The following is a 12,461-nucleotide window of genomic DNA, read 5'->3' on the forward strand; positions in this document are numbered from 1 at the left end:
TTATCGCAAAGTCTTGCATTCATCGCACAATTTACAACTAGGTACAATAGCATGCTCAAGATTACTATCATAGATATTGTTGTATAATGTAATCGCATAAATCATCATCATATAATTTCATCCATCCCATCGGATTAACACATACTCGAGTAAATCATACGAGTTCATCTTCATAACAACATTCACCTCGGCATAAGCGCAAATATCAATTTCATATCCATGCCTTTTCATCAATTCATATTTTAACCAAAAAATTTTCAACATGCTACATAAAATCTCAAATCCCCATAGAAGTACTTTCATGTAGAGTAATATTCCCATCGATATTTCCAATATTTCACAAGTTCATATAAAAATCCATCAACATACTTGTTACCTCATTCTTCGTGGTTGGGCGGGGACGAGTTGTGGTGTTGAGCTTCCGATGTTTATCATTTAACCAAATTACACATGCATAGATTTTGACTCAAACAAGACTCTTGGGTCCAGAGCGGAAAGAAACTGAGGCTCTGATACCAAACTGTCACGACCGCCCTCTAGGGTTAATAAATGCGGGCAATCGTGATTAAAAGGACTTAAATGACAGACATAGAAGACTAGGGTTTTCAACAAGAGTTTGACCAAGAATTTAAGTTTAATAAATAAAACGACCAAAAGTATTTATGTTCAACAAGTAAATGACTAAGGGTTTAATATTTATTCAAAAAGAGTAACGAGTTTGCAAATATCCCAAATAAAACAGTTTTAGAATTTAATAAAAAGTATATGTAAAGAAAACATCACAGCGGAAGCATCCAAGAGAAGAGTGACGTCACGTGTGAAGACACAACGACACTCGGAGTTTCAAAACAACCATAGTTTATTATTAATTCCTGCTCAACACCACCAACCGCTCGTCGCCGCTCAACCTGCACATAGGGAAAACATATGCAGGGCTGAGTACTATAGAAATAATACTCAGTGGCTCATGCCGAAAACATTTTAAATAAAAGTATATGTTATCATGCCATCCGTAAGTAACCATCGGGGTTTTACTTTAGAAAGGCCCGAGGCACCCAAAAGATTTTCCATTGTTCAAAAATAGCGACTGCGCAGTCATTTTCCCATAGACGTCAACCATATCTGCCAATACATGACAAGGAATGCGGCCGCAAACCAGGTCACTAGACCGGCCAGCCCGTACGCTAGCACACAGTCTACCATAGGTGTACACTAATCCAAGTAGGGTTTGCAGCCCTACGAGGACCCGAATTCGATTTATATAATAGTGGCAAAAGCCACATCAGATAGGCACGTAAAAACAAATCAAGGCATGATAATCATAGTTATTTCCATCGATAAAACATTAGGACATAGTCCTTATTTAAAAGAGAGCCCACCTCGACCGTTTAGAATCTAAAGTACTGCTTTTCCTTTGATATCACGCTTAGCGCACGAATTTTCACCTTTAGATAGGGTATTCCCAGTCAGTCACTAATATGGACTTAAAATTTATGCATGTCCCTAACTTTCCCTTTTTCCCATAAACATATGGAATTCACATCATAGCATACCTCTTTGCATATCACATCACTCCATCACATATATAATTCATGTATGACATTCATAACATAATAATATAGTTGTTTTTGTAAAGGTAGAAATCTGGCAGCACTGCGCAACCATTTTATAAAAATCTTTATAAATTCACCCGACTTCCGTTGGGGCTAAAACTTTACCACGATACAGTAGACTCGTCAAATAACTTCCATTTTAAATTTCATGTCAAAATACCCCTTTTTGGTTGGTCAAATCAACAACGTAACCTACTGGTCGAGAAAGCATTTTATGGCAGAATTGCACAGTCAAATTTAAAAATTCACCAAATATACATGTTTTAACTAAATGAGTTGAAATTCACACACAACACAGAAGACATCATGATGTTCACTCAGGAAAAAGAATCGATCAAATCGGAGTTCATTTGGTCGGTCAAATACATGTCGGAATATACTGTCCGAACTCACAATTTTTCAGGCCTTTAAAAAGATTCGAATTAGGGTTTATCCCTATTTATTCAAAATCAACCTTTTCATGGTTTTAACACACAAACATGCTCAAAAGAGTCCTTATACCCATGCATTCGTAACATCACATATCATTCACCATAGATTCATTAAATCATCAAACAATTTCATTCAAAACGCAATCACACATACAAAAGCAAATTCCCACCGATTAACCCTTGGATTTGAATTCCCTACGCTCTCTACATGCATGAGGGAGTCAAAGAATGTTTAGATGAAGAGGAATGAAGAATAGGGTCTGATTTTTACCTTTCTTGGATGAAACAATCGGTAGGAACGAATAAATGTCTCGATTATTCAACAATCTCTTGGAAATTCGAAAGGATCTTGAGTAGAGTGGAATAGATTTGAATAATTATAATATAATATTATCTAAATCTATAGATTTATATGGATTTACTCCAAGAATAAATCCTAGATGGATTAGGATTAATATTAATATTAATTTATTATTATCCTATGGATTTGAATAGATTTAATTCTATTGAGACAAATCCTAGATGGATTAGAATAAACATTAATCCAAGTTATCCTTATCTTTTGGATTTATATCCTAGATATATTAGGATAAAGATAATATATAAGAAAATCCGTGTTTAATTGGATTTAGATAAACTTATTCATCTAAGAAATCCTATGTAATGTTTGATATATTCTAGATGTCTATTCTAAATAATCTAAGATTTGTATAAATCTTGGCTGATTGGATTTTATTTATCTTATGGATTATGATGGAATCATTTCTATCTAGTAATATCCTAGTATGATTTAAATAATGACAATCCTAGATCAACGTTATCTTCAATTGAAGGATTTGATTTTATCGAAATAAAATCTAAAATAATCCTAAATGGATTTAGATAGTTAACACTATCTTGACAAATCCTAAATGAATTTGGATAATTATTATCCAAGATAAAACTTAATTATTTAATTGAATCTCCATTGACTAGATTAAATAATTTCCGTTAATTATCCAGTGTGTTTCAATGTCATGCATTAAATGGAATTATCTGTTTACTCGGTGTTTATCTATTTTAAGTGGATTATCTGACTTATCTACTTATGTGATAATTATGCAAAAACCATATCAAATATCTAAGCGATAATTACAACAAATGCGTTGTATATGGTCTCCATCGATTGGTTTGCAAATTTTATGAAGCCAGTTTCTAATATTATCGCCACCCATTATGTGGGGCAATATTCCTACTAAATAGCAAGTTCATATGGGCAGACTTCTCAATAATAAATAGCGTGAACTTGAAAGTGATTTCTAATATTATCGTCACCCATTATGTGGGGACAATAATGCTAAGAAACTACAAGTTTCAGAAGCTCGTACAGAATTTATTAGATAGCTTGATTTTGTTATCAACACATGAGCATTGTTATGGGAGTGTGTTGTAGAAACAAAATTCTGTAATGCTAAATCTGATGGTCGTGCTTATGCAACATTAGGCGGCCATGTCATTATGTGGTTTCTGGACTATTCGTCAGTGTTTTGACCAGTATAAATGTTAAAGTTGTGAATGAGTATTGACCTCTTATGGAAGGTACCTCTTTTCGATTTTACAGTTGCAAAATACATAATTGTTTTGTGGTTATTTGCGGTTATGTATTAAGCATAAGTATGTGATAATAAGTTTATTTGTCAAAACTTCATTATGTCATTCAATATTTTGTCTGCGATCCTTAAAGAAATAAACTCGAATGCCAAAATTATGTAGACTGGAAACGTAAATGGATGAGATTCTCATCGCTAAAAACTTGGAGTTTATACTCAATGATTCATGTCCTCCATTTCACTGACTGTAACATCCCAAACTTTTGTGACCCTTTTTATTATGTTATTGGAATTTTGGAATTTTGAAACTTTGTTTTTATGTGATTAAGTGCTTTGCGTGAAATAAATTGTCGTGGTAATTGTGGAATGATGAGCTCGAGATTTTATCGTTGCCCAATGTGGGGAAAAGGTTAATAGGATCATGCATTAATCCTTTCTCGAGCCAATTAATTGATATTTCCGGTCATTCCTAATTATTGAAATAGTACTTCTTTTTGTGGATTTAATAAATTGTTTCGGGACTTTAATCCAAATTAAATCCAAACCAATGGACCATAAATTGTGCTACAAGAAATTCGAACTCCATTTTATTTTTCCTTGGGAGTTTCGAAAATTTCCTATAGGAGAAAGAATTAATTCCTTTGATTTAATTGGTGCTTTAGTGACTCCCTTCTTTTGAATTTAATCCAATTAAATCATGTGATAATTTATTTCTTCACCCAAAATAAATAGAGAGTTGGGATATTTTTTTTCCTTGTGGGATCCCTTTTTATTCAAATAAATTCCTATGCCTAATTAATTGAGGATGTGAATATTTTTCTTCTATTGTTCCTCCATATCACACGCCCCTAGGCATTATCTTTCCTTGTGGGAATTTAAATTAATTGTTGCCTATTTTGTGGGAGTCTTCTTCCTATAAAGAAATTACCTAATTTAAATCCTATTCTATTCAATTGGGGATTTAAATAAATTCCTTGTGCAATAACCCAATAATTTTCGGCCCCACCATATTAATTCCTACTTGGAGATTTAATTTATTTGTTGTTCCCTTGTTTATGGAATATTCACATTTATTTCCTAATTTATGAATATTCTCTCCAAGTAAATATTGCTATATTTCCTTTTAATTAAGTCAACAAATTTTGACTTCCCCACTTTTAAAAACCACACGCCTACTTTCATTCCAATTGGGGGAATTTTATTTTATTTTATCTCCCACAATTTAATTAATTCATTAGGTGTGGGATTTTAACCTAAACTATAAATATTAAAAGCCTTAACCCTAGCCACTATTTCTTTTTCACGCCACTTTCATTCTCTCCCTCTCCCACACGTTTTTGTCATCTCTCCCACTCTCCCATCTCCAAAAAATCCTCCATCCAACTCTTGTTCTTGGAATCCGTTGAGGTTTTCTTCAAGAATCTCCGACGAATCGCTTCGTTCTTCGCTTCTACCGATTTGTTTTCGTCAAAGGAAGGTATAATCGCACACTTTTCCTCCTCCTTCTCTTTTGAACCATGTTTTGAGTCCTACATGCATGTAGAGAGTGTAGGATGATAGATCGCAAGTTTTAACGGGGGAAAAATTGTGTGATCGTATGAACTCGTTGGTTTTGTGTTGTTGTTTGAAATCATGTGTGTTGGATCGAATTAATTGGTGAATAATATGAGTTGGTGTGTAAATATGTGTATGAGGAATGTGTGAGCATGATTATGTGTTTTCGTGCTTGAAAAATCGGTGTTTTCGTTGTGGAAATTTAAAAACCCTATTTTCGAATTTGAACCAGAATTCTGTGATGCTCGACCAGTGACTTATGATCTGTGTTCGACCCATCAAACGAACGAATTTTACTGCGAAATTTTTACTGAGTAAATTTCAAGATGTCCTCGGTGTGTCGTGTGAATTTCAGCTTGTTTTATCGAAAAATGAATTTTTAAAAAATGTTTGAAGTCGACTGCGCAATTCTGCCAGAAACGTGAGTTCTCGCCATGAATGTTTCGTTTTCTGTTTGACTGACCAAATGAACTCCGATTTACGTAATTCTTGAACTATATGAATATTTGATGTGTATTCTGTATTGTGTTAAATTTTCAGCCTTTTTGGGCATCGTATGAAATTATGGTGAATTTTTCAAATTAACTGCGCAATACTGTCAGAAATCGTCTGTTCCGACCAGAGAGTTCAATACGTGATATGACTGACTAAATGACGTGATTTCGATATGAAAATTTTCATGAATGAACTTGAATGTGTCCTCTGTATCGTGACCAAAAATTAGCATGTTTTGAGGTCGGGTGAATTTAAAGTGATTTTTACAAAACGGTCGCGCAATTCTGCCAGTTTTCTGCCTTGATTAAATGACACTTAATTTCAAGTTTAAAAGTCTTATATGATGCATGTATGTGCAAGGAACGTGTTTAAATGTTGAAATCACTTGCGATAAGTTGAAATGTGTTACGTGTGTTTTATACCCTTGTGATGTATGTTGGGCTTTGGGATTGATGAGAACAATGAGAGTGAAGCGATAGGACATGCATAGTAGTATGTTTTTGTGTGAGGCTGACTTGTGTTGTCGTTGACAAGGGTGTTGTGTTTTCGTGAACTCGAGGATCGAGAGTTGCTAAGTTGGGTTGTGATTTTGCTAAGAGAACGAGGTGGGCTTTCTTTCAAACCTCTTTACTTTTCTGAAAATATTATGTGGAGATATAAGGGTGGTTTAACTGTTATGTCATGCCATGGACTGTTTTGTTATGAGATTGTGTGCCTGATGCCTAGTTCGTATGAGTTTACTCCGTTAGGCTATATGGCGGTATATGTGAAACGAATTCGGGTCCGAGTAGGGCCGTAAACCCTATCGGGCTGTGTACACTGGTGGGATCGTGAGCCGTCCTTACAAGTCGGCCGGTCTCGTGGGCGAATAGTGTGGCCACACTTTCGTCGCACTGTGATTGTGATTGTTGGATTGATGTGAAAAGTGGGGAGATTATTTGACTGGCCAGTCTATGAAACTTTTTGTGTTCTCGTGATATTTTCTTTACTGCGTATAAAACTCGAGATCACTGGTATGGATGACATAACTTGATAAATATTTTCGGCATGAGCCCATTGAGTACAACAAGTACTCAGCCCTGCAATTTCTTTTTAAAATTTTGCAGGTTGAGCGGGATGTTGCGGTGGATGTTGAGCTGGCTAGAGAACTTAGGATACGTTGTGTCGTCATACATAGGCGTGATCCTTGACTCTCCTTGAACCCTTTTATCCGCTGCTATGTTTTAATTTATGTCTTAAGATCTTAAGCTTTTCGTTTTGGTGTTGGAACATGTATGGTGGTGTTAGGTTTTAAACGTGCATCTACGTTGTCTTTTGAAAATGGTTTTCTCTGAGATTTAAGTTTAATGCGTGTTTTACTTAAACTTTTAATTGATGTATTTCTTAAGTCTAACTTTTCCGTTGTCCTTTTTTTTTTAAAAGTATTCTTTTATCTTATGTCCTTTCAAAAAAAATAATAACGTTAAAATCTTTAAACTAAGTTGTTTTCCTTTCTTCAAAATTAATTAAGTTTTTTTTTAAATTGAAATCCATGCATGTCGGTCACGATCGCCGCGTTTGTGGTACCCCTTGTATGGGCGGTCGTGACAGAGTGGTATCAAAGCTTTGTTCTTTCGCTCTGGTCCGAGAGTCTTCTTTCACTTTAAGTCTAAGTTAGTGAACCCTTATTTGACTAGAAGTGTCATGAAGGCTCAACATTCAGGCATCACGCTCAACCGATGAAAGTGAGGTATGTTTAAATTGTTGGAAGTATGGAAGAGTAGTGCATGAAAATGTATGATGATATGATATGACATTGACAAGTTTATGCATGGGAGTGAATGATATGCATGAGGATGAGTTGTAATGGAATGGTTATACGAGCATGATTGACATAATACCTTGAGCATGTGCTATGTTTATGATTATGATGTTGTAATAGCATGGTTTCGTGGAAGTACAAGTATGATTGGCATGATAATTGAGACATGTATTTTATGTGCAAAGGTGATACCGATATGGCATGAATACTTGTGTGTATGAACTAAGTGATGTTGCTAAATGTGTTTTATGCTCGAAAATACTACAACGATAGCATGCAAAGATATGAAACGTTAAGACAACGACAAACTTTCGAACTACGCGACAAACTTAACAACTTTTTCAAACAATAATACAATTTGGTGTTTTAAAAGAAATTTTCGTCTCCGCGTAGATGGTACGAACGAAACAAACCGCGCTTAAGAGCAGTCAGTATAGTGCTAGAATGCGACAAGCGATTTACGATTACGACCACTATGAGAGAGAGGAAGGCAAGGCTTTGAGAGAGGTTGTCGCCCGTTTTGAGACCCTATGGCGGGATGTCTACGGGTACCATGTAACGGCTTATGGTGGCATAAGAAGACTAATTGAGTTGATGCCCGACAATTGGGAGTCTTGGTTGGAAACAACAGCCAGTCGGTTCACGTGGTACGAACCAAGAAACCAGATGATGGCCGGCGACATGAAAGGTTTTCTAAAGGCCTTAACCTGTGCTTTGATTGACTCATGTTCCGAGCGACCACCATCGACAGAGAAAGAAGAAGATGAGACCTTTTGGGAAGACAAAGATGTGATCGAGGTTAAACCAACGGCAGTAAGAGAAGCCGTACCACAAGAGGGCATGGTCCCGGGTTACGAAGATGACTACGTGGATGTTAACACGGATGAGGATATGGAAGATGAAGTAGACCTCCATATGATTGACGAGCACCACGTAGAAGAGGGCCCGGAAGAGGAAGAAGACCCGGAAGAGGATATTAGCACTAGATAGATGAGTGCTGTTGTTTCTTTTTCTTTCTTCTTTAAGTTGTTAAGACAGTAGAAGTAGTACCTTTTTGTTTTCCGAACGAATGCTTTTGTTTTTCCTTTCCACGTTGTTTATGGAAGTTTCCCTCTTCACGTGCTTTTAAGTAATTGTGTTTTATCGTATCGTACGCGTGCATGAAAGCGATGATGTTTTAATAACGATGTACTCACAACGGTGCTAACCTGTGTTATAGATCAACATGCCGCCAAGACGTAGACGTGGTCCGCGAGTGGAGAACAACGTGGGGGAACAGACAGAGGGAAGTGTCGGCAATCCACCCCCGCCTCCACCACCACCTCTACCCCAACCAAACGAAAGGGAGTACATCAAAGCCTTTCGGAAAGAGAACCCACCTAAGTTTGATGGATTGGGAGAGCCCCCGAAGGCGGAGGCATGGGTGCGCGATATTGAGCGTATCTTTGAGTTCATGGGATGCACGGACAGAGAACGCCTGGCCTGCGTGACTTATCAGCTGACAAGACCCGCTGACTTTTGGTGGGAAACAAAGAAGAGAACCATGGACCCCGCTCGCCGTGAGGCGCTTACTTGGGAGGATTTTAAGGAAGAGGTGTACAACAAGTATGTTCCGGAAAGTTATCGGCGGGCGAAGGTAGTGGAGTTCCACACGTTGAAGCAAGGAAGTATGACGGTCACAGAGTACGACCGCGCCCTATGTGAGATGACTCGCTATGCGCCTGAATTGGTGGATACAGACGAGAAGATGGCCGCGAAGTTCCGATCTGGCCTTAGGACAGAGATAAGGGTCGCAGTGGCTAGTCGGAGGGGAATTCCTTATTCCGAGGTGCTGGGCTGTGCCTTAGATGTGGAGGAAGCACTGCCCAAGAATGAGAGGACAACAAACCCTACCCCATCTGCACCCCAAGCGAACTTTAGAGAAAAGAGGAAATGGGAGGGAAACCGAGTTTCTTTTGACAACAAGAGGCGTTTCTCCACTTTTCGGCAACCGCAGAATCATGGGCGCCAAATTGTGCCACAACAGAGGGGACACCCGCAGAGAACACCCTACTGTAATCGGTGCTCCAAGCATCATGTTGGGGAGTGCCGAGTTGGAGGCATTCGGTGTTATGCCTGCGGTGGAAACGGGCACATGTCTCGAGAATGCCCAAACAATAACAAAAGTGGAGTGAAGAATGGGCAAGGACAGAGACCACCACAGCAGCCTCAACCAATCCGACAAGTGGCCCCACAGCAAGCAAGGGCATATGCACTCAAGGGGAATCAAGGGAAGGAACCCCAAGCCATCAAGGACAAGGAAAATTTGGCAGGTATGGGAACGCTCCAACAACTGCCTATTATTGTGCTGTTTGATACGGGTGCTTCGCATTCTTTTATTTCCATGTCATGTGCGAATGCCTTAGAACTCCCTACTGTTAGGCTTGAATCGAGTTTGAATGTATCTTCACCGGTTGGAGGATTAATTGATATTGTGAGAACTTGCTCGAACATAGAGTTTGTGTTAGGAGAACTAGAAGTAGTGGCTCAACTCTTGCACGTTATGCCTTTGGAGAACGTAGACATAATCTTGGGAATGGATTGGCTTACCGAGAACCACGCAACGATTTACTGTAAAGAGAGACAGATTTCCTTTCAAGCCCCGGGCGAGGAGCCGACTATCTTGTATGGGATCTCCATGAACCGACGAACCTCCATAATCTCCGCATTGCAAGCAACTACGATGATAAGGAAAGGACGTCCGGCGTATCTGGTATACTTGAATGGGGAAGAAAAGAAAGAATTGAGGGTGGAAGACGTGGCAGTGGTGCGAGATTTTCCCGAGGTGTTCCCCGAAGCTTTACCAGGACCGCCACCCGACAGACAGGTGGAGTTCACCATTGATTTAGAACCAGGATCAGCACCAGTATCAAAGGCGCCATACCGAATGGCCCCTAAGGAGTTGGCCGAGTTGAAGGTCCAGTTGCAGGAACTGTTGGACTTGGGTTTCATTCGACCCAGTGTGTCACCATGGGGAGCGCCAGTTCTGTTCGTTAAGAAGAAGGACGGAACGATGAGAATGTGCATCGACTATCGTGAGCTAAACAAGATGACTTTGAAGAATAAGTACCCACTGCCAAGGATTGACGACTTGTTTGACCAACTTCGAGGAGCGGGCGTATTCTCGAAAATGGATTTGAGATCAGGGTATCATCAACTAAAGGTCCGACGAGAGGATGTGCCTAAGACTGCTTTTCGCACTCGTTATGGCCATTACGAGTTCGTCGTGATGCCGTTTGGTCTGACCAACGCCCCAGCCGTTTTTATGGACTTGATGAACCGAGTTTTCCACGAGTATCTTGACAAGTTTGTGTTAGTCTTCATCGACGACGTGTTGGTATACTCGAAGAACGAGGAGGAGCATGGACAGCACCTACGAACAGTGTTGGAAACGTTGCAAAGAGAGAAACTTTATGCCAAGTTTAGTAAGTGTGAGTTTTGGCTGACTCGAGTGAACTTCCTTGGCCATATTGTGACGGCAAATGGGATTCAAGTAGACCCAGCAAAGGTCGAGGCCGTACAGAATTGGAAATCGCCGAAAACGCCAAGTGAAATCCGCAGTTTCTTGGGATTGGCGGGATATTATCGAAGCTTCATTGAAGGATTCTCTAAGATTGCGAGACCGATGACGCAACTACTAAAGAAGGGAATCAAGGTAGTTTGGACGCCAGAGTGCGAGGCGAGTTTCCAACTGTTGAAGGAGAAATTGACTACAGCACCAGTCCTAGCGGTACCAGAACCCGACAAGGACTTCGCCGTCTACACGGACGCGTCAAAAGTAGGACTAGGATGCGTGTTGATGCAGGATGGGAAGGTGATAGCATATGCTTCCCGACAGTTGAGACCAAATGAGTTGAATTTTCCGACGCATGATTTGGAGTTAGCAGCAGTGGTGCACGCGCTGAAAATTTGGAGACATCATCTCTATGGAGTGAGATGCGAAATCTATACGGATCACAAGAGTCTCAAGTACTTCTTCGAGCAGAAGGAGCTAAACATGCGACAACGGCATTGGTTAGAGGTCGTGAAGGACTATGACTGCGGCATTAATTACCATCCGGGCAAGGCGAACGTGGTCGCCGATGCCTTGAGTAGGAAGAACCAACCTCAACTAGCTTATTTCCTAACGCAAGAGGAAGCGTTGATTCACGAGTTCGACAAGATGAGTTTGGAGATAGTAAAAGCGCTCGAGACAGTAGGTGCAAGTTTGGCGACGCTAGTGATTGAGCCAGATTTGAGGACCAAGCTCATAGAAGCCCAGCGACGTGATGGAAAGTTGGAGGAGTTACGTGCGAAGGTGCGAGCCGAGGAGCTTGATCATTACCGTGAGGAGGCGGATAATGCCTTGACGTACGATGGACGATTGTGTGTGCCGAGCGATGAGGTGCTAAAAGAGGAGATTTTGAGTGAAGCGCACGACACGCCTTACACCGCACACCCGGAAGCACGAAGATGTATCGGGATTTGAAACAACGGTTTTGGTGGAATGGAATGAAAGGAGACGTAGCGTCATTTGTGGAACGATGTCTAGCATGCCAATAAGTGAAGGCCTTACACCAACGGCCATATGGGAAGCTGCAACCGCTCGAAATTCCTGAATGGAAGTGGGAGCATCTAGCTATGGATTTCGTGACGGGTTTGCCAAGGTCACCGAAGGGCAACACTGCGATCTGGGTGATCATTGATCGACTTACTAAAAGCGCGCACTTCTTACCGATTAAGGTTACTTACGGCGCGGACAAACTAGCAAGGCTCTACGTGAATGAGATAGTGCGATTGCATGGAGTGCCAAAGACCATTGTATCCGACCGCGATACGAAGTTCACATCGAAGTTTTGGATGAGTTTGCAACGAGAATTGGGCACATAGTTGAACTTTAGTACTGCTTATCACCCACAATCGGACGGGCAATCAGAGAGGACGATTCAGACACTTGAAG

General features: G+C 40.0%; 1 protein-coding gene across 1 annotated transcript; it reads left to right on the forward strand.

Moving 5' to 3' along the window:
• Positions 1-8,708: 8,708 nt before the first annotated feature.
• LOC121781498 lies at positions 8,709-9,442 on the forward strand. The gene is made up of 2 exons (XM_042179232.1): positions 8,709-9,311; positions 9,404-9,442. Exons 1-2 carry the CDS (start codon positions 8,709-8,711, stop codon positions 9,440-9,442), a joined length of 642 nt encoding a protein of 213 aa, XP_042035166.1.
• The last annotated feature ends 3,019 nt before the right edge of the window (positions 9,443-12,461 follow it).

The sequence above is a fragment of the Salvia splendens genome, chromosome 20 (genome assembly GCF_004379255.2).
Source record: "Salvia splendens isolate huo1 chromosome 20, SspV2, whole genome shotgun sequence".
Taxonomy (NCBI): domain Eukaryota; kingdom Viridiplantae; phylum Streptophyta; class Magnoliopsida; order Lamiales; family Lamiaceae; genus Salvia; species Salvia splendens.

Coding starts and splice junctions, on each gene's coding strand:
- LOC121781498 (XM_042179232.1), top strand. CDS start 8,709: ATGCCGCCAAGACGTAGACGTGGTCCGCGAGTGGAGAACAACGTGGGG. Junction 9,312..9,403: donor GGGGAATTCCTTATTCCGAG/GTGCTGGGCTGT, acceptor AGCGAACTTTAG/AGAAAAGAGGAAATGGGAGG.